This window comes from Neolamprologus brichardi, chromosome 3 (genome assembly GCF_056152115.1).
Source record: "Neolamprologus brichardi isolate AB-2024 chromosome 3, ASM5615211v1, whole genome shotgun sequence".
Taxonomy (NCBI): Eukaryota; Metazoa; Chordata; class Actinopteri; order Cichliformes; family Cichlidae; genus Neolamprologus; species Neolamprologus brichardi.
Window position 1 is genome coordinate 6807984 of NC_142106.1, and position 22867 is coordinate 6830850.

Below are 22867 nucleotides of genomic sequence, written 5' to 3' on the forward strand. Positions count from 1 at the left end.
GAGAGTGACTGAGTTCACTTCCTCTTTGTGATGGAGGTGATAAAGTCTGACAGCTTTTATTGAATTCATTTCATATGATGTGTTTTCACAGATGAAACCAGCCAACAGTAAATCAGATGTTTACACTACCTTCACATGACTTTCATCTGTAACCACTAATCACTTCCTGTTATTCTCAAAGGATCTCTGAAATCTTCAGATACTTTGAATCCATCTCCCAGTTTTCAGGTCAAAGCAGCTTTGAGCAGCAATCAGCAGGATTTTTCTGCTCTTGGCTCTTGAGAGGCTGTCACACTTTCTCCTTCTCCATTATCTTTTCTGCTTGGCTTCTCTTTGTATAGTCTCGCTTATCCTCTAACCCTAAGAGAGTCTCCCAGACGTGTTCTCTAAAAACCTGAAGAAGAATTATAGATTTGATCAACTGGTCCCTTAACGAAACTGACACCGTCCTGTTCTTGGGAGATCCCGTCCTTGTCCTACAGAGACGTTTGCTGCCGGATACTCGTCGGTCGCATCACGTGTCTGGCAACAATCTCGATGGAGGACATTGAACGACATCAACCAAGTTGGAACCACGATAACAGAGTTCTGGCTGATTGGAGCTGGCTTATCGAAGAACAAGAAGCAGCTACAGCTGTTCAAAATCCCACAAGGCTGGCCGACACGATAGACGATGGGCAGGGCTGTGAGCACTCAGACTGTGTTTATTGAACACAATATGGATAAGATGTTGGAGAAGATCAATGGGAATTGAGAGACCTGGTGACCAGTGACAGACATTAGACAAACTGTAAAATTGGAAGCAGTTTGTTCGCACTAACCAGAACAACTACCATCTTCATCTCATGCGCCCACCTGGCGCCAGCTGGAAGCTCAAGGCAAAAGCTGATGGGAATAACAAATCCCCTTAGATAATAAGACTGTTTGTTGTGACTTTCTTTCCCCTCATTCAAAGGCCACCATCAGGAGCTCACAGTCAGCCATGAGTGAAGGTGTGCTCATGGTTCAGCTGTGTTCACAGGAACAGTCCATGAATCCTGTGATGATCACACTGAACCTGTCAGCCCGTCACAAATAATCTAGTTATTGTTATTCTGTGTGACTGATAACACAGATTTAATTTACAGCTCTGTACACAATAAATAAACAGATAAACCGCAGCCAGCATCTGTCTCTGCAGCCTCTGCTGTGCTTTACTAAACACACTGTGGACAGGAACTTGGTGTTTTCATATATGAAAATGATGCAAACTGCTGACCTGTCAAACCAGCTGGAGAGTGATCTGGACTCAGTCACACAAACAGGTTGAACAGGATGTGATCTGTGCAGCACCTGCATGTAAAACAGAAGCAAAGCTGTTCCTGCTCAGCCTGCAGACAAATGGAGGAGTGTTTGAGACGTGCAGATAAACAGTCACAGCTTTGTGTCGGCCTCTCAGGGCTCAGGGCCATCCTGTTGTCATGGTATCAAGTGCATGACGGCTCTCTGCACACACTTTGAGTCCTTATTCACATTTTCTTTAAGTCCTCATCTCTGTGGACCTGAGGGATTACCCACAGTTCATAGTGCTGTGATGGTCAAAGCATGAAGAACAAGGATCAAAATAAATAAATAACCAAACTGAAGGTTCAGAGGAATGTAGCTCATCTAAAAATCTGTAAAAAAGTTTTTGTTAATGAACAGAAAATGTATTTTTTTTTATTTCTATAAACATTGAAAAACAGGAATTTTCTATCATTTAATTGTTTCTCTGTTACTTCATTCATTTGGTTTTGTATGAGTGGTCATGGCAGAGAAGTTCCTCCTTCACATTCTCCAAAAACTTCCATTTGGCCGATTTGGACTCTTTGCTGGGCCCATTCTGGGCCCCGGGCCTTATGTTTGACACCCCTGGACTCAACTGCTTACAGCTTTGGAAACTAATTACAGAAAAGACAAAAGAATCAAACTCAAAATGAAGCAAATGACATCAATTTTAAATGTGAGCATAATTTCACCAAAAAGGCTTTTTATGTCTCATTTTCAGGCTCTGGTTGTTTGAGGATGTCAGACACTCAGTTATAGATGATGATGCTTGAATTCAAACAGACAGAACACATGAAAGATGAGGAAATCCCTGAGCACTGTGCAGAGGACTCTGAGGATCCTCAGCCGTCACTGTGACACGTGTCTGTAAGTGCACATCTTTACTTTTAATAATATGTTTCAACATGCAGATGTTAATATAACACAGTAACAGCTGCCTTTGTTTCAGATCCAGCAGAGAAGAAGCTCATTCACTGACAGAGACAAAGTTTTGATGCTGCGATAACGACTCTGAGCCGATGACAGCTCTGATAACTCTGATAACATCTCCCTCCCAGTAATAACCTCCCAGCAGCAATTACCACAGGCAAATGGGCATGTTACAGTGAAACTGGTGGTTTTGTGATCTACATAAAACGTAATACTCCTCATATTCAGGATTCATACCAGCCTCCCGTTGAACAGCCGCAAGTTTGAAAAGTTTGAAAGTTTGAAAGCAGCAACTGCCACAGCCACAACGGCCACGAGTCAGGATAGTTTCACTTCCTGCAGTTACAGTGAAACAGTCTTTGTAATTCAAATCTGTTGGACTCATTTAAGTTTTTTGTCCTGACAGTGAAACTCTTACAGATACAGATGTGGTGCTGCTGCACATGTTAGTAAATCTGACCCTAAATCTTCTTTAAAATTTCAGCCTTTGTAGTGAACATGTTTTTGAAACAGCAGGGTCAGACACACTGTGGAAAAGTAAGATGCACGTTTTGTAGTCCATCTTCTGGTCATTGTAGTTTTTACCCTTTGGACATCCTGCATCACGTTGTTAATGAGAGAGAGTGTAAGGTCATTCTCAGCACACGGCTCTGTTATTTCCTAACTCCTTATCAGTTCTCCTAGTGACCTTTCCTTGACCTCAGTGGAGTTTTCACTGAGGTCAAGCTTGAGCATGAAGGTGTGTCAAAATTTCAAGAAAATGTTGAAATTTCCTTCACCTCATTGGTGTTTTCGGACTTTCGGACTGTTTATTAAAAAAGGTTGATGGTGTGATTATAGCTGTTCAAACTGATTTCCTGTTCCTTGTATGTTTGTCACACTTACATGTTTCAGATCAGGAAGATGTAGCTTTGGATTTGTTCCCTTAATAACAAACGCCTCCATTTGCAATCTTCATTTTGTATTTTCTTTTTTTAATATTTTAATGTGTTTGATCTGAAACAGTTAAGTGTGACAAACATACAAAAACCAGGAAGGAAACAAACACTGTTTCACTCTGTCTGTGTTTGTTTCCACCTTATGTTCTTATATGTTGTTTGTTTGAAACTTATGATCAGTATTTTAAAGCTCTTAAACTGAACTCAAACACATAAACTACAAACTGGTCAGACATTAGAAATGAATTGTTCCTCTGAGTGTTTTAACCTGCTGTTGTGTTGCTTTTGTGTGCTGGTGTCACTGATGGCTGCTGCTGCTGTGACAACAGACACACAAACAGTTTGATGTCATCAAAAATCACTCTGGATACACTGAGAGAAAAGCTGATTTACTTTCACACTCCAACACTGTCATTATGTCCTACAGTCTGAGTGTAAAACAACACTGCCCCGTGTGGTCAAACTGGGGCATTGCACATGATAATTCTCATCCACCAACCTTTTTAGACCTCCACACATCTGACCCTGATTCAGTGGAGTCTTTAGAAATTTCATTGTTTCTAAAGTCTATTTCCTGTTTTATGATAATTTTAATTACTATTATTTGTTTTGTCTTGTCTTTGTATCTGTACTTTGTAAACTAATGAAGCCCAGCAATGACACCTGGTGCCAGAGAGGTTAACTGCAGTCACGTGACCGTCCTCCTTTTGCTGTGCAGTATGGTGTTATTTTTGTACCACTATTCTGAGGGCACATGAAAAAACATGTGAGCACACGTAAAAAAAAAAAAAACGTGTTGCATTTTGAGGAGAGATTTAAATTGAGTGAAGAAAATTCATTGCTGCATGCAAAAAAATTATTTCAGTGTTTGCTATTATCCATATACATACATATATTATCTCACACTTCCTCCCATGAACACAAAGGTTCACTGTTTCTGAGTACACCATCTCTGACATCACAGATTCCTCTTCTCTTATTTTTTCTGTTTTGTTTCTTTGATAAGCTTCATCTGAAGTTTTGATCAGCTGATGTTACATAAACAAACTGATTTAAAAACAGACAGGTTTGTAGTTTCAGTTTGACATAACTTCCTGTTTATATGCACAATCAGAGAAAAGAACATTCCTTGAGTTTGGGAGAACATCTTAATATTTATGTTATTTATACTATGAAGAGTATTTAAAGGGTTTTTTTAAACATTGGAGTGAAACTGTGACTCCAGTCACCCATGAAACACCAACCATGTGAGACTCAAAGCTGCCATTACTGATCCAATCACATGTGCTGAGGTTGTGACTGTGGACAAACACAGCCTCTCATAAACTCTTTGATCATGTGTTTCACAAAAGAAAAGGAACAGAATACAAAAACACAGACTCACCACTGAACATCCCCACCAGTGACTGTGTCCACAATACACTGCATGCTGCTCACTTCCACTAACAATGAATGTACTGCATCATTAGAGCCCTTCATGTTTCAACAAAGTGGCCACACATGCACATACAACAGTGAGATCACATGGCAAACAAGAAAGAAAATAAACATACACACAAAATTATTCTTGAAAAAAAAGAAAAAAGAAAAAAGAGTTGGGTGTTTTTTGTTATTGTTAAAAGCTGTCAGACTTTATCTGACACAATATAATGAAGAAAATCACCTAAATCACAAAGAGGAAATTTAGTCAGTTACTCTCCTGTACTCTGATTACAGTCATGTATGTTTTCTCTGTGTGTGTTTCTGCTGCTTCTTTGTCCAAACAAACTCACTGGTTCTACATAAAGAACAAAGATTTGCTCTCTGTGGCTCCAACACAGCTTAAAGACCTTTTTTTTTACTGTCTGTTTTGGTTTTGTCTCTCTGTGTATGGACAGATCAAACCAATTTCCCATATTTATACAATAAAGTTACCATTATCTCATTATGTCCACTAGAGGGAGGTGTGTGCCTGTTAGTGCCATAAACCAACTGTGTGCAGCAGGCAGGTTGAGAAGGGTCTGGCTGCAGCCACTGGGGAGCGCCATATGGGACCTCCACAGTAGTGATGATACCTTCCTGCGTGGATTGTTGACTGTGGAAACCTTGCAAGTGGATTGTAAAGGTTGGGACAGAGTCTTTCATGTATAAATTTGCCGTTAATAATTGTATAATTCTCGGAATCATCTAGTTTGCTTGCACTGATTACGTTGACACTTTGTTTGCGTTACAACAACGGTCAGACCTCCGAGGTATCTAAACTTTAGTAAGGAATGTGTGCACTTTTGACACCTCTGATTAGCATTTAGTGGTCAGTTTCAAATGTATTTGATTTTTGCTTGTTATTGAACAAATTCACTTCACTGCTTTTCACTATCTGTAACATCAATGCACATTGTTCCATTTACTGCATATTGCACTTTATTCATGCCTCTCATTCCACCTGCATCAACATTGTAAAGTTTGTCACAAAGAGATTTATACATTTATAAATACTAATATTCTCTATTCCATTCTGTTCTGCTTTTTTATTGCCCAGATTTTAGTTAGCTTTTGTTAAATTGTCTGCTATTTGTCAATAGATACGTATGTCACAAATAAAAGTGTCTTGTAAATTATGTTTTTTTAATCTCTCCCAAATCTCTTACATGCTAACTGTAACGTGTTATTTCTGCTAAAACCTGAACTTAAATATGTATATGGTGTTTATCTGTTTTTCTCTCTGTTTTAGATGCTCATATTAATTTGGAATTCTGCCTCCAAGCCAGAATTGCAGGAATGCACAACATGTTGCAGAAGACTCTTTCACTGCCCTCTGTGCCCCACTTTCAGCCCTACTGTCAGGGCAAAGATCGAGGAGCATATAAATGGACACATTAAAAATGCTTTGCCTTTAAAGGTATGTTGGTATTAAATATACCTCATAGTTAAAGTTATAAATATTTAAAAAAGTGCCTCCGTTGCAAGACGTGTGGTTTAAAGCATCCTCAAATGTTACACGTCTATCAAAAGACAATGAGTAAAGAACAAGAATCAAAGGAACAAATATCATGCCATAGTCTCTATTCAGACCAGTGCTCTTACTGGGGCCGGTAAAGATGAATTCAAACTTTCAATCGTACCTATGAAAGTTAAGGTTAAGAAAGGAAATGTAATATTGTACACCTATGCATTTCTTGACCCAGGCAGCACTGCATCAATTTGCACAGTGAAGCTAATGAATAAAATGAAAATTTATGGAAGAAGATCCAACATTCTGCTGAGAACTATGGGACAAAATAAAGTTGTTGAAATGGATATTATTGAAATGGATATTATTACAGATTTAGAAGTCGCTGGACTAGACGGGAATGAGTTTTGTGATCTTCCGATTCTTTATACTCAGTTCATTATGCCTGTGCTTAAAGGAAACATTCCTCACCAAAACTATATAATCCGGAGGCCATATTTGAAGTCTGTACATCTGCCAGAAATTAACTCTGAAATTGATTTGCTAATTGGCTTGAATGTGCAAAAGGCTCTGGAACCACTGGATGTCATTAGAAGTGTTGGAGATGGACCGTATGCTGTTAAAACTGTCCTTGGCTGGATAGTAAACGGACCTTTGGGTGAGACTCAAACTGAAGCTCACAATCAGCCATGGATAAGTGTCAATGGAGTTTCAGTGGTGAAACTTGATGAGCTGTGGAATCAGCAGTTTAAAACTGATTTTCCAGAGTGTGCCAGAGATGAGAAAGAACCTTCTAAGGAAGACCAACAGTTTTTGGATAAACTTTTCAATACTGCTAAGCTACATAATGGTCATTATAATATTGGACTCCCATTGAAAGATTTAAAGGTCTGCATGCCAGATAATAAAAGTGTTGCTGAACAACGCCTTCAGAATCTGAAGAAAAGACTTATGAAGAACTTTTCTTTTCTGCAGGACTATAACACCTTTATGGCAGATATGATCTCTGAAGGTTATGCAGAAAAGGTACCAGAAGACAACTTAGAAACGGACGGATGGCAGGAAATGGTATTTGCCGCACCATGGTGTTCTGCATGCGCAAAAGAAAAACCTTAGAGTGGTGTTTGGCTGTGGAGCCAAGTATCAAGGAGTATCGCTAAACAGCAAGCTCTTACAAGGTCCAGAGTTAACCAGCACATTAATTGGAGTTCTGACAAGATTTCGTAAAGAACCTGTTGTCATTGCTGCAGACATTAAGGCCATGGATCGAGATATGTTGAGGTTCCTTTGGTGGCCCAATGGAGATTACACTCAAGCCATGGTTGAATATAGGATGACAGTACATGTGTTTGGAGCAACATCATTTCCCAGTTGTGCAAATTTTGCACTAAGGAAATGTGCTGAAGATCATAAACAACAGTTTAGCCTTCAAGCCGTGGATACAATCTTGAACAACTTTTACGTCGATGATTGTCTCGTCTCAGCAGCCACAGAAGAGGATGCGATAGATCTCTATCATGAACTCTGTGCCATATGCTTGAAAGGAGGCTTTCCACTGAACAAATGGATAAGTAACAGTCGTAATGTGTTGACTGTAATACCTGAAAGTAACAGAGCAAACAAAATAAAGGATCTAAACTTGATCAGTGATGAGCTTCCGGTGGAAAGAGTTTTGGGCGTTCAATGGTGTGTTGAGTGTTGAGTCTGATGTTTTCAAGTTCAGAATCACTCTGAGAGATCGACCTTCCCCCCTAGGAATGTTGGCACCAGTAATCTTAAATGCTAAGAAGATTCTGCAAAATCTGTGTCGTAAAAAGATTGGATGGGATGATGCTTTACCTGATGCAGTAATACAGGATTGGAGTATTTGGATGCAAGAGCTCTACAAGCTGGAGGACTTTAAGGTTGATGGTTGTTTTAAAACCAACAGTTTTGGAACTGTAAAAACTGCTCAGTTACATCATTTTGCAGATGCATCTGAGGACAGCTATGGAACAGTGACTTATTTGTTACTAAAGAACGAACGAGAACAGGCACACTGTGCATTCATTATGGGATAGGCACGTGTTGCTCCTTTAAAACCAGTTACAATCCCTCGAATGGAGTTGACTGCTGCCACCTTAGCAAGCAGAATGGATATAATGTGGAAGAAGGAGCTGCAGATGGAACTGAAGGACTCAGTATTTTGGACTGATAGCACCTCTGTACTAAAATATATCAACAATAAAACAACAAGGTTCCGCACTTTCGGCGCCAACAGAGTTTCTGAGATTGTCAAAGTTTCAAATGCTCAACAATGGAGATATGCGGACACAGATAACAATCAAGCAGATTTGGCTTCTCGAGGTTTAACGGTACAATCCTTTTTGAAAAATAAACAAATTTGGCTCTCTGGACCTCCATTTCTTCTACTACCACAAGAGGAGTGGCCTCAGAATCCTGATGAAGTGAAACAAGTATGGCTACAACACCTCACTTTTTTGCCACATGTATCGCAAACCACGTCTCAGCTGTTTGTGGAGGTAAAATACGTCCGCACAATTACGCTCAGCCATTGTTGTGAGTGCACACGCCAAGGGGCTGCGAGACATTCATACAGCCGTATTTCGCACATGACTATGAAAGGCGGAAGAGGAAGTAGTTCCTTTGAATGTAGACAATCCGAATGATATAGTTTCTTTCCACTGTGTTCCTGTTAATGATAAACTACAAATTTACCCTAAATTACTAAAATATCGATATTTTAATGTGATAATCGATTCTAGAACATAAATGATTGGTATCGGAGGAATCGATATTTTAGGATATTATCCGCACATCACTACCATAGCTTGGATGGCTCTGAACTTTTTGAGTTTCAATGAGAGTAAAACGGAGGTGATTGTATTTAGAGCTAATAATATTTCATGCAACCCGCTTGGGAATTGTGGTTGGCTAGGGTCTTATATCAAACAGCATGTGACAAATTTGGGAGTTATTATGGACTCGGATTGTAAATTAAACAAAAATATTAGTTCTGTGTTGCAAAAAAGCTTTTTCCAGTTGAGGCAAAAAGCAAAGCTGAAGCCAGTTTTGTCAAGACGTGACGTGGAGAAGGTAATACATGCTTTTATTTCAACTCTGCTTAACTACTGTAATGTACTTTATGTTGGAATCAGCCAACGATCTCTTGTACGTCTTCAGCTCATTCAGAATGCAGCTACCCGCCTCTGGACTGGTACCCACAGGCACGAACATATAACATCCTGTCCTCTCTTCATTGGCTTCCTGTTCATGACAGAATTAATTTCAAAATGCCAACGCTGGTTTATAAAGGCCTAAATGGTCTTGCTCCCCCATACCTTTCTGAGTTACTTCAGCCTTATATTCCTTTCCCGTTTGTTGTCCCTAAATCTAGGCTAAAACCAAACCTTCAAATACGCCTTAGACAGGCATCTTCATTCCCTGTTTTTAAGTCACTTCTGAAAACACACCTTTTTTCGATAGCATTCAGACTGTTGTGAGCTGATATGTTTATTATGTGTATGATTATGTTTTTATGTGAGTATCAGTGTTTTTATCTTGTGTTTTACCCTTTTGTTTCTGTACAGTACTTTGGGCAAACTTTCTGTTTTTAAACGTGCTATATAAATAAATTGGATTTTCATTTGGAATTACTGTCCATCCATTTAGAAAGGCAGAGCCGTCATGCTGTCATTAATTTTATTTCCTGTGTAATAATATTCAACATTGCTATCAATCAATTTTACAAAAAATGTTTCTCTGTGCAAAATAGGTTCAAAAATATAAACTGTGGGATATAGTTTTTCCATGATTTGGACTGCCCAGTGCGTGCTCCCGATGTAGGGGAAGCAAATTCTGTCAGGGATACCTAACTTGGCACCACCGTTGTGCAGGTGAAGCCAAAGGCAAGGTATGCTACATCTATTCTAGTCTTTAGTTTGGAAACATATTTGGCGATGCTTCATCTTCATCTTTGTGTTTGTATGGGAACCCCGTCAAAAACCTGTCCATTATGCTAGCAGTGTCCAAGCATTCTTTTCTTTTTTTATTCATACCGCACCCCCCCTGCAATGGCTCTGCGCCCCACCTAGGGGGCGCTGATGTTCTATTCCTGCTAGCAAAATGCTAACCAGCAGAGAACAATAGCTAGCCAACAAACAACAAGTCAGTGGACTGACTTCCAGTAAGTAGTTCTCGGTCATCAGAGTCTAATTCAGTGACAAAAGACAGAAAACATAAAAATCTGTAACATGTGCATGTCCTCTGGTCTGAGGTGCTGGGGGACCAGTTAGAAACCAGCAGCTGGACGTCAGTGGTTAGACCGGTGGACTACTTCACTGAAGAGTAGATGGCATCTGGCTCTAGTTTAAAGTCTGAACACAAACACACACAGTTCAAACAACAGGAAACAGGATGACAGAATTAGTGATTATGATGTTATGTTCAAAGATTCTGTGCATTTGGTTTCTGCCTCACTGAGTTCTTCTATACTGGAAGGATCAAAGCAGTTAATATGAATGTTTGCTATGTGCTAACTGGCTAACATTACTGGCAGTGGCAGAGCAGCTGTTAGGTGGCAAATGCAGGGACTTTGGGGTGAATGTTGTACTTAATTGTATGCTGTTATGCTAACTGTGTAACAGAAAGAGATTATGGTAACTGGAACTTAAAATCTGTGCACACAGAAAGACACAGAAAGTAGTCTGGATAGCTATTTCTAAGAGTATAAAGAGTATGAAGAGAATTTTACCAGCCACAGAGCACTTAATCACAGTTAACTGTGTTTACATACTGTGACTAACTGTAAAGTAATTAATCAATAGTTGTAGGTTAAATTTGGCTAATTATTATAAATAGTATAAATTAACCTCCTAAGACGCAAACTCTTCCACTGCATGCATTTTTAATTTCTCTTCTATATTTGGCATATTGGGACCCGATGAATGCAAAAACAAAGGATTACCAGATTTTTATTTTTTTTACCTGATATTTGTTTCTAAGAAAAATGAGAGCCACATATGAGGATATTCATTTAAAGTTTCAATAGAACAGTAGTAATATAATGTCCTCATAAGTGGATATCAGGCGCTTGTAGAGCAAAATTGAGTATTTTGGTCTAAATAACCCAAAAGGTGATGTCCACATATGTGGACGCCAGGTCCTAGGAGGTTAAAGATTACCTATTCTTGTAATTTGCCAGCTTATATTTTAAGTATAAACTATAGCTCTGCATGGTTTATGGTTCAAAATAGTCCAAGTTTATCACTATTCTTGCTTTCACCTCGTTAGTGTTTGCGCAAGTTTTTCTTGTCTGCATTTAGTTCTTTTGCTAAGATATGTATAGATAAAAATTATGCTAGCTTAGCATGACAACTGGAAACAGAGTGACCAGCTAGCTTGTCTCTGTCAAAAGTTAAAGAGCAGCTGTACCTCTGGTCCTCTTTGGTCTGATAGTTATTTGTCCATAACTGACATCTTCAGCTTTCACTGCTGAGTAGATAGCAGCAGGATCGCTGTCTGTACAACAAAACACAACGAAACACATTAAAACACACTGCAGGTACAAATGCAACAAAGCTGGGTATTTTCATCTCAAAGAAAACTTTTAGAACACTTTCACCATATTATTTACAATATGGCGTTTTTTATTATTGCAGGCATAAATACTGGACTTTACAGCACAGCTAGGGTTTTTTCACAAGTACCCTAAAAAATGAAGCTAAAATTCTAAAATTCAAATTTGAACATTATACAGGGGCTTGCAAAAGTATTCGGCCCCCTTGAACTTTTCCACATTTTGTCACAAACAGGAATCAATTTTATTGGAATTCCATGTGAAAGACCAATACAAAGTGGTGTACATTCCATTGTTGCCCTGGCTTTATGTTTAGGGTCGTTATCCTGCTGGAAGGTAAACCTCCGCCCAAGTCTCAAGTCTTTTGCAGACTCCAAGAGGTTTTCTTCCAAGATTGCCCTGTATTTGGCTCCATCCATCTTCCCATCAACTCTGACCAGCCTCCCTGTCCCTGCTGAAGAGAAGCACCCCCAGAGCATGATGCTGCCACCACCATATTTGACAGTGGGGATGGTGTGTTCAGAGTGATGTGCAATGTTAGTTTTCCGCCACATATAGCGTTTTGCATTTTGGCCGTCACAGAGCAGCTATATTTGCACTGACATTAGATTACACACAGGTGCACTTTATTTAGTCATTAGCACTCATCAGGCCATGTCTATGGGCAACTGAGTGCACTCGGATGAAGGGGGCTGAATAATTACGCACACCCCACTTTGCAGTTATTTATTTGTAAAAAATGTTTGGAATCATGTATGATTTTCGTTCCACTTCTCACATGTACACCACTTTGTGTTGGTCTTTCACGTGGAATTCCAATAAAATTAATTCATGTTTGCGGCTGTAGTTTGACAAAATGTGGAAAAGTTCAAGGGGGTCGAATACTTTTGCAAGCCACTGTATCTGCTCAAATGTTGGCCCATAACATCTGTATACAAATCAGAGCTGGTCGAGCAGGAGAGCCCATGTTGATTGTAGATGGAATGACCACACAGGAATGGAAAACATTTCATTGCTCTTTTGTATACAGCATTGTAAAGACATTAAGTGGTGCCTTTTATAAACTGCTGCAGCTTTTCACAGTTTTTTTCTCATCTTAACACCTCAGCTTTGAAACAGCGCCTGCATACAAAGAACTGGGGGGAGTTTCCGTGTAAAAGAGAAGTGGATGACCACAAAGCTGCCATCCTCAGTTAAAACAGACTGACACGTTTCGCCACAGAGTACAAAACAAACATGTTCTAACAACATGAACACTATTATTAGCCAAACCAGAACAATGGTGAGAAGTCTCACCTATGTCAGACTGACTATAGTAAACAACAGGAAGTAAGTGTTTTGTTATTACATGCAAAACATTCAAAGCTATCAGTTGTAATAAAGAATACTTTAGTCTAATCTGGGCTGCTTTTGATGCCTGTTGCTTAGTGACAGCACTACTAAAGTCACAATACACCTGACATCCAATTCATGTAAGGTGGACTTCCGAGTTAGCTTTTTTGGGCCAAAAGAATCTAGATATTGTATTCCTCCTAAAATACATCACTGATCCCTGACATATGTTTCTTCATCACAATGTAAACATCCACTGTAATTAGCTTTTGACTCCATAACGCTGCCACAAACACAAATGAGCTTCAATCCATGACTGAATTTAATCTTAATCTTATTCCCCGCTCACTCTTTTGGGCGGTCTACCAGAGGCCTGGGAGCTTGAGGGTCCTGTGCAGTATCTTAGCTGTTCCTAGCTGTCCTTTTCTGGACAGAGATCTCCGATGTTGTTCCTGGGATCTGCTGCCCCAGGGCAGCTGTGGCTATAACTGTAGCTTGCCTTCACCAGTGTGTGAATGTGGCATATATATAGTGGCATTGTAAAGCGCTATATAAATCCAATCCATTATTATTATTATTTTGTTGTAAAATGTAAATCATGACATAATGATTATTTAGATTAGTAGCAGTAGTCACGTTAAAGAGATTTGTACTTAATGTTCGTGAAACCTTCCCCAGCCCCATCCAATCGCCAAAAAGGGAAAAAAAAAATCTACCTCTGATTTGTTTAATTGGTTGTTGTTGATGATGTGATATTTTGATGCCACTATAGATTATGTCATCTTCAGTGATGATTTTGTCTCCTCCTCTTTCCCCCCTATCTTCTTAAATAAACCAAAATGAACATTTAAGAATATAAATGGACAATGAAATTATAATGGAATGTTTATCTTCCAAATGTTAATACATGTTAATGTCCACAGAAGACAAACAATTTATCACACTGAAAAGTGTTTACTTAAAATCCACAAAGGCTGAGTCTCACCTTCAGGTTTCCTGTGAACACATGGTCTCACCAGCAGAACCAGTAACACCAGTAGAACCACAACACAGACTGATCCAACAGATGACAACACAGAGAGAACAAGAGGAGAGAGTGATGGAGTAAGAGTGATGGAGGTGGACCAAGGAGGAAAGGTTGATGTAGGTGGAGGTGAGGTGGTGTGTTTGTCTAAAATAAAGCAAACACAGTCATTAAGTTGTCGTCACATTGTGAATGTTGAAACCTGCAGAAACACAGACAGGTGAGTGTGTCACCTGTGACAGTGATCCAGCTGGATGGAGACTCTCCATGACCGCTGATGTGACACTTGTAGAGGCCTTCATCAGACCTGGAAACATGCTGGATGGTCATGTGACCTGTAGGCTGCTTCCTGATGAGGGAGCCATCTTTATAGAAAGCAGCTGGGAGGTTGGAGGGAGTGGTCTTTGTTTTACAGAGCAGAGTGACGTCATCTCCCTCCATCACAGGGAGGACAGGACTCTGCAGGATCACTGATCCACCTCAACACAGAGACAAACTACAGCATTTCATCCATTTACACACAGCTTCATCAACACTAACTCCACACACTCAGCTTACCAGTGACTGTCAGGTTAACCATGTTACTGATGGGACCCTCTCTGGACTCACACCAGTAAACTCCACTGTCCAAAGTGAAGGTGTAGCTGATGTTACATGAAGATCCAGCTGGTTTTCCCCACCCATCTCCACACTGAGTCCTCTTTCCTTCAGTGGTGTTTCTCCTCAGAGTCCATCCAGCAGAGCTGTCGTCCTCCTCACAGCTCAGAGACAAAAACTCTAATTTAAAAATCTGAGAGCTGTTGGGACTCACAGTCAGACGAGCTGTGAGGGTTAAAATGAAAAACGGATGATTCTTTTGACTTTACATTTACATTTTACATGAAACATGAACCCAATCAGGTCATATCAGTGACCATTTCTCAGGTTTAAACTGTGACAGAAGAAGGTTACTGACCTTGGTTTGTTGTGCAGCTCAGCAGTGAAATCAGAACTAAAGAGAAACAATAGGGTTAAAACAGTATTAAATTGTTTATAAAATTATTAAATAAAGCAGTTTTAGTATTTTAGTATAAACACAATGCAATGCATTGCTCATCAACATGTTGACACTCCATGTTTGAGGGTTGAGAGCTTTATTCAGCATTATTGTCTGGATTTGAAATATTGGAGGAAGGCATAGAATGCAGAGGATTTTTGCAGCATGCTTATACATTCATGATAATCGTTAGAATACTCTCTGGGTCAGGGACTCCAAACAAGACGTCCTGAACTGGACCTTAGAATAAGCAGTAGGATAATATTAAAAAATCAAGGCTAGGCAGTCTTTTTGTGTCTGTCTTTTTTGATTCCAGGAAAGGGGAGCAGATAGGAGTTCGGTGTCATGTTCCGGCTGTGTGCAGGCAGGAGAGGACCCAGATGCAGACTCATAAGTGGAGACCAAAACGTGAACTCATATCAGGAATGGAAGAGATACAATGAATAAACTACACTGGGAAATGCTAAATTAAAACACGGGATGAAACAGCCATGGGGGAGGACGCAACACAGACCTGAGCGAGACGCTGACATAAATACATAACAGATAACGAGGGAGGTAGGAAAACACAGGGAACACAGCTGACACGAATAGCAATAATAAGACACAGAAGGGGGGGCAAAGAGTGATGGACGAGAGGGAGCGAGGGAACACAAAGGAGAGATATATAATATATATAAACACAATGGAATAGAACCCCAAACTGGGTGCAAACCCAAATGGGCCCAAACTGGTTTGCAACTGCTTGAACCTGCCTCTATCATTTTGTGAAGAGGTCCTTATCTGTGAAATCTCCAGGAGGAGGTGGAACTCCTGATTTCTGTGTCAGGAGCACGACCGGTGAAAGAATAAAAGGTTGCGTGGGTCTGTAGACACAGGTAGGAGTGGACGTGCATTGATGATAGCTGTGATTTCTGCCATTTGCATTGACAGCACCTTGTGGGTTAGGCAACTCTTTTGCTTCAAGAGCACTGAATCCAGGATTCTCCTGGCAACACCAATCATCCGTTCCCATAAGCCTCCCATGTGGGAAGCATGTGGAGGTCTGAAGTCCCAGCTACATCCTTGCTTGCTGAGGTACTTCTGTACAGTATTGTCCATCTCCAACTCTTTGCTAGATCCAGTGATATTGGTGCCGCAGTCAGACTGAAGTTCCTTTGCCGGGACTCTGAGAGTGAAGAAATGCCAAAGAGCTTCTATACAGCTGGAAGTGTCCATAGACTCAATCAGATCAATGTGGACAGCCCTTGAACTCAAACATCTAAACATCATGGCCCACCGTTTGCTCTCTGCCTGTCAGGCAGCTGGTTTTCCCCACCCATCTCCACACTGAGTCCTCTTTCCTTCAGTGGTGTTTGCACAACCCCGTGTCCAAAGCTTTGGTGAGCGAGGTTTATGTGTATGCACGTGGCACATGAAGCTACTTTAGGACTTGAAGAGAATCTCTCCAGGTTTCCCATTTCTTCAGCTTGTCTTCTAGGAGAGGTGTATCCCAGTCAGTGAGTTCCAAAGAGAGTTCCCTAAGAAGACTTCTTCCCTGGATTATGACAATGGCCAGCATACCCATCGGATCAAAAACACTGTTGAAGGTAGGGAGGACTCCACGTCGGGTGGAAGGTTTGATAATAGCTGATGCAGAGAATGTGAATGTATCTTTTTTGATCTCCCACAGCAAACCCAGGCTACACTGCGTGGCTGCTGTCTCAAATCCAGAGTCTTGATGACTGGGACACAATCTTCTGGCGGGAAAGCTCCAGTGACTGCTGGACTGTTCGACACAAACTTGTGCAAGTGGAGGCTTGAGGCCGTTGGATAAGGTTGATTGTCTCTTTTTCAGATAGGAGAGACACCAACCCATTATCCACTTAAAAGTGTCTTTCCACAAACTTTACTGTGTCAGCACCTTACTTATGAGCACCTTCAGAAATGGCTCTTCACAGACCATAGATGGCCACAGTTGGAGATGGCGAGTTGCCAAAAATGTGAACCCTCATGTGATAGTCCTTGTGTCACAAAAAATTGAGGAAGTTGCAGTGATTTCCGTGGATCAAAAAAAGTGAAACAACTGTTTAATGTCGGCAAGGATTGCTACTCTCTCCCTCCGGAAGCGTAGAAGGGCACATAAGAGCGAATTGTTTAGGTGGGAACCAGTCAGAAGCACGTCATTGACGGAGACCATAAATGGCAATGGAGCAACTCAGCTGCCGGGCTCATCTCTGTGGACATTTGTGTCCTCTAGGAAGAGGGTGTCTTCTGTTGATAGGGCAGGTTAGTTATAATGTTCAGCTTGTTTAAACACTGTGTGTCCTGGCATTGGAAATTGGAAAAGTTGCTTCTTAAGTTTTCATAAAAGCAATTTGCATATACTCCCGAATGTTATGAAGAGTGATCAGATGAATTGCAATGTCCTTCTTTGTCATTAAAATTAACTTAATCCCAAAGAAACGTTTCCACTGCATTTCATTGCTGTCATCACAGGACCTGCTGAGATCATTTCATTAATTGTCTTGTTAACTCAGGTGAGAATGTTGACGAGCACAAGGCTGGAGATCATTATGTCAGGCTGATTGGGTTAGAATGGCAGACCTGACATGTTAAAAGGAGGGGGATGCTTGAAATTGTTGCTCTTCCATTGTTAACCATGGTGACCTGCAAAGAAACGCGTGCAGCCATCATTGTGTTGCATAAAAATGGCTTCACAGGCAAGGATATTGTGGCTACTAAAATTGCACCTAAATCAACAATTTATAGGATCATCAAGAACTTCAAGGGAAGAGGTTCAAGTCTTGTTAAGAAGGCTTCAGGGCATCCAATAAAGTCCAGCAAGCACCAGGATCGTCTACTAAAGAGGATTCATCTGTGGGATTGGAATACCACCAGTGCAGAGCTTGCTCAGGAATGGCAGCAGGCAGGTGTGAGCGCATCTGAACACACAGTGAGGGGAAGACTTTTGGAAGATGGCCTGGTGTCAAGAGGGGCAAAAAGAAGCCACTTCTCTCCAAAAAAACCATCAGGGATATATTGATCTTCTGCAGAAAGTATGGTGAATGGACTGCTGAGGACTGGGGAAAGTGTCATATACTCCAATGAAGCCTCTTTCCGATTGTTTGGGGCATCTGGCAAAAGGCTTGTCCGGAAAAGGTGAGTGCTACCATCAGTCCTGAGTCATGCCGATGTAGCCGGAGGGGCTACTCGCCTTTCTTTTTCTCTCTCCTTCGCTCACTCTACCGCCCTGCTCTACCGCCCTCGCTCTCTCCTGCGCTCGCTCTTTCGGCTACACAACTAGGTTAATTGGGAACCCACTGCATATTGATTGCAGGGTGGCATCAGTCTGTATAAAGTTAAGCCGCTGTCCTCCTGGATTATTCCTCCCGTGCATTTGGCAAAAAGCAGCAGTCAATGCTGGCATACCGCGACGGATTGATCAGCAAGCGAGTAGATCATATGACAGCTACAGTGCGGCCGTTTCTGTTTAATTCCAGCGTTGCGGAGAGAGGTGCTCGAGCTATCGCCACCAGTGAGAGTGTAGCGTCTCCGGTCCTGGGGGTTTGATTGCTGCCTTCACCTCTCCGTGGCAAATCACCCAACCTTAATTGGAGAATCAAGATGCCTGCCTAGTCACTGTTTGAGGGCTCCTCCTCGGTGGAACTGCTGTCTTGTCTTGTACCTGTCTTGTTTGGGCTTATCTTTTTCTGGTTCGCCTGGTTTTATTCTATTTTATTCTGGATAGTTGCTTGTACCCACGCCTCTGTGATCAGCCTGGAGTGATCCTCTGCCCGAGTGTCGTGCTGGGAACTTTAAACCGCCTCAGTTGCCGGTCTCGGCTTGTGATCAAGGCCTGGACAATTGCCACCAGCACGAGGTGTAGTTTGACTCGTGGGGTGTAAGCCTTGCAGTTTGGTGTGTGTGTGTGTGCGTGCATGTGTGATTTCTTTTATTAAAGCTATTAAAAATTGAAGTTTAGTTTTATGATATGTAGCGAGCCGGACGCTCAGTGTCCTTTTATTCTTTTAACGTGTTGTTCTGTGTTTTATTTCAGTGAACAGAGGACGTGCCAGTGGCCCTGGGACCTCAGGTGGTGGGTTGTTTTCACTTTCCTTTCTACAGCACTGGGTGGGCTGTAGTGATTTTCTTTTTGTGAATTTCTTTTGGGTTCACGGCTGCTGGTAGTCCAAGTCCAAGTTCCATGATTGTTTTATTTTAACTTTAGGACACTGTCAACAACAACGCTACATTTTGTTTTCTAATATTTTATTTATTTTAACTATAAATAAAACTGTATTAATATTGGAGCCAACCTGCCTTGGTGTGCATCCTTGAATCTGTGCGGTCTCTTTTATTCCTTTTATCTATTTTTCTTAAATATATATTACCTGGGGGTGAAATTCCCCTAGGTGGTGTTGTCATTTTATTACCATTTCTTTTATAACCCCGCCGACCACTTGGTCACACCAACAGTATAGCATCCTGAGACCATTTATGTGTGGCATTGCTTCTCATCCAAGGGAGTGGGCCCACTCACAATTTTTCCCCAAAACAAAATAAAGAATGGTACCAAAACACCATCCAACAGCGACTTCTTCCAACAATCCAACAACAGTTTGGTGAAGAACAATGCATTTTCCAGCACAATGGAGCACCGTGCCATAAGGCTAAAGTGCTGAAGCTTGGCTGTGTTTCTTTGACATGCATGAAACTTGCACATGGCTAAAATATGAAATGGCGACCGCTATCTAGCACATGGGTCTTGAATGTGCCAACCGTTGGCTTACGTGAGTTACATCACAGACTGGCTTGCTGATTGCTGAAATAGTGGGACGAATGGAACAAGAGAACACAACTAGATCAGAATTGGAGCAACACATAAAAAACACAGATGATGAGACACATGAGACACACATGAGAAACACATGGTTCATCAGTAACATCAAGAAACCAGGAGGATAAAAATGACACAGGAGGATGAAATTGATTATTGAGAATTACCTGCATCTATCAGCAGAGGTAACCATGTCCACTGGACCAGACTGAAGGCAAAGAAACAACATCAGCCACTTGCTATGCCAGTTCATGTGACTACAACAGGAGAACCAGTTTATCTCAAAGATATAGAAGGACTGGTGAGAACATTGCCACCTTTATCTGCTGGAGCGCCATAATGGATTTTGACTTTTGAAGACAACACAGCAGAAGAGAAACTTGCCAATGGATTGCTTTTTTGAAAAGAAGGGGTACACAGTGCACGGAGACGCTTGAGAGAAATTGGGATTGGCTCTGGAACCAGTGAGAGCATTCATTTTGATCCCTTCAGAAACACCTTGTAGGAACATATAAGAACGCTGGAGTGATAGATCTAAGGGCACTTAAATGTTTGAAGTTGGAAGATAAATGAGTCCTTCACTGATTATCTGGAATGAGTAGCTAAACTCTGAAAACATCTCACAGGAAGGTGGCATGATAGGAGTGAGGCAACTGTACATTTGTGGAGAAAATAGTGTGCAATTTGGAGTGGTTGGATTGAGTGTTATGACCAATTCATTGTGGAGAGAGCACTTGCAACATCATGTCAAGAGACACAGAGAGAAATCATAAGAGTGAAAAATGAAACAACGAACCAAAAGGCTGCTTCACCATCAAATGAAAGAAAAGGACTCAGCAGTTAACAAGAACAAGGTTAAAACTAAACAAATGGTGGCAGAGTTAGTGGACTTAAAGAAAAAATACAACAAGCGGTGGTGGCTTTATTGGATACACAACCACAGCCTGACCGTGAACCACAGCTACGATGACAACAACCAGGTCCAGGCCCAAGATCTGCATCAATATGAAATGCTGAAAGAGAATGCTTTAGAGGGGAACACAGGCCAGAAGTGCATAAAAGACAAGAAGAAGGCCTCACATTTGTGGAGTTATTTGCTTTGCCTGTGTAGGCATTGGAGGAATGAATGCCCCAATCAATGTCCACAACAGATGAGGGCCCAGAGACCGATACCTGGACCACAACAACGGATTCCAGACTATGGTAATGGGAGAGCACCAAACTACAGACAAATGCTCCAGCCCGGATGAAGAGGTGGTCCCCGATATCTTGACAAACACCAGTACTGATGGGGGCCTGGAGTACAGTATGTGCAGGTCCAATTACAACACCTATGACAGAGAGACCTGTACAATCAAGGGTAAGAAGATGTGCTTAATGGCTGATGCTGGAGCAACAATTTCATCATTGAATAGTTTTAACCATTGACAACAGACACTCAACAGCTGAACTGACTTGGACTCAGAAAGAAGGAGTGGCATTTTTAAACCACACAGGCATTGGCACAAGCGGTGGCCTTTTTGTCACCAAACTACAAAACAGATTTTTCGTGGATGTTTCTGAAAAAGATGGAATTGTAAATGCTGTACAGAAAAGGAGGGAGAAAGAAGAAGATTGGACAACAAGGAAAATGGACAACAGAAAAAATCAAAAATCAATCAAAGCATTAAAAATCACATAAACAATCACTTTGACACCAGCAAGACAGATAAAGACCTGTAGCATGCTTATACAGCCGCATATCATCTATGCAAGCAATGAACATGGCTGAGGGAATGACATAAATGAAACATCAACAATATCACTGCAAAAGGAAGCAGTTAAGGACATCAGATTTGATTTTATTTAGACAGTGCCAAATCACAACAGTCATCTCAAGGCGCTTTATATTTTAAGGTAGACTCTATCATAATACATACAACCCTATGAACATATGCAGATCTACAAACTGATGCCATGATGGAAAGACACATGGAACATTGGTACAAGGAAACATCACCAGATGTTGGGACTAACTAACTAACTTTCTGCTTCTTAACTCAGATAAAACTGAGGTCATTGTACTCGGCGCTGAAAAGCTTAGAAATATGGTATCTAACCAGATTCTTACTCTGGATGGCATTACCTTGGCCTCCAGTAACACTGTGAGGAACCTTGGAGTCATTTTTGACCAGGATATGTCCTTCAACGCACATATTAAACAAATATGTAAGACTGCGTTCTTCCATTTGCGCAACATCTCTAAAATTAGAAATATCCTGTCTCAGAGTGATGCTGAAAAACTAGTTCATGCATTTATTACTTCCAGGCTGGACTACTGCAATTCATTATTATCAGGATGTCCAAAAAACTCACTGAAAAGCCTTCAGTTAATCCAAAATGCTGCAGCAAGAGTACTGACAGGGACTAGAAAGAGAGAGAGCATATTTCTCCTGTTTTGGCTTCCCTTCATTGGCTTCCTGTTAAATCCAGAATTGAATTCAAAATCCTGCTCCTCACATACAAGGTCTTAAATAATCAGGCCCCATCTTATCTTAATGACCTTGTAGTACCATATCACCCTATTAGAGCACTTCGCTCCCGCTCTGCAGGCCTACTTGTTGTTCTTAGAGTATTTAAAAGTAGAATGGGAGGCAGAGCCTTCAGTTTTCAGGCCCCTCTTCTGTGGAACCAGCTTCCAGTTTGGATTCGGGAGACAGACACTATCTCTACTTTTAAGATTAGGCTTAAAACTTTCCTTTTTGCTAAAGCATATAGTTAGGGCTGGACCAGGTGACCCTGAATCCTCCCTTAGTTATGCTGCAATAGATGTAGGCTGCCGGGGGATTCCCATGATGCATTGAGTTTTTCCTTTCCAGTCACCTTTCTCACTCACTATGTGTTAATAGACCTCTCTGCATTGAATCATATCTGTTATTAATCTCTGTCTCTCTTCCACAGCATGTCTTTTATCCTGTCTTCCTTCTCTCACCCCAA

At 41.0% G+C, this 22867-nt stretch overlaps 2 protein-coding genes across 2 annotated transcripts in view; both read right to left on the bottom strand.

Moving 5' to 3' along the window:
* Positions 1 to 22867, bottom strand: part of LOC148103302 (polymeric immunoglobulin receptor-like) — a 796664-nt gene that overhangs the window by 67362 nt on the left and 706435 nt on the right. The gene's annotated exons all lie outside the window — the stretch shown is intronic.
* LOC148103306 (uncharacterized) lies at positions 10435 to 16290 on the bottom strand. Its single transcript, XM_087839469.1, has 7 exons — positions 16134 to 16290; positions 14992 to 15027; positions 14595 to 14858; positions 14270 to 14515; positions 13998 to 14183; positions 11536 to 11622; positions 10435 to 10478 (listed from the first exon to the last, which is right to left on the bottom strand). Exons 1-7 carry the CDS (start codon positions 16288 to 16290, stop codon positions 10435 to 10437), a joined length of 1020 nt encoding a protein of 339 aa, XP_087695595.1.

What these genes read in the sequence shown, in the direction of transcription:
- LOC148103306 (XM_087839469.1), bottom strand. Translation starts at nt 16,290, where the DNA reads ATGGACACTTCCAGCTGTATAGAAGCTCTTTGGCATTTCTTCACTCTC. An exon ending in TGTTCACAGGAAACCTGAAG is followed by an intron (nt 11,623 to 13,997) that starts GTGAGACTCAGC and finishes TTTGTTGTACAG; the next exon opens with ACAGCGATCCTGCTGCTATC. An exon ending in CAGACCAAAGAGGACCAGAG is followed by an intron (nt 10,479 to 11,535) that starts GTACAGCTGCTC and finishes GTTTGTGTTCAG; the next exon opens with ACTTTAAACTAGAGCCAGAT.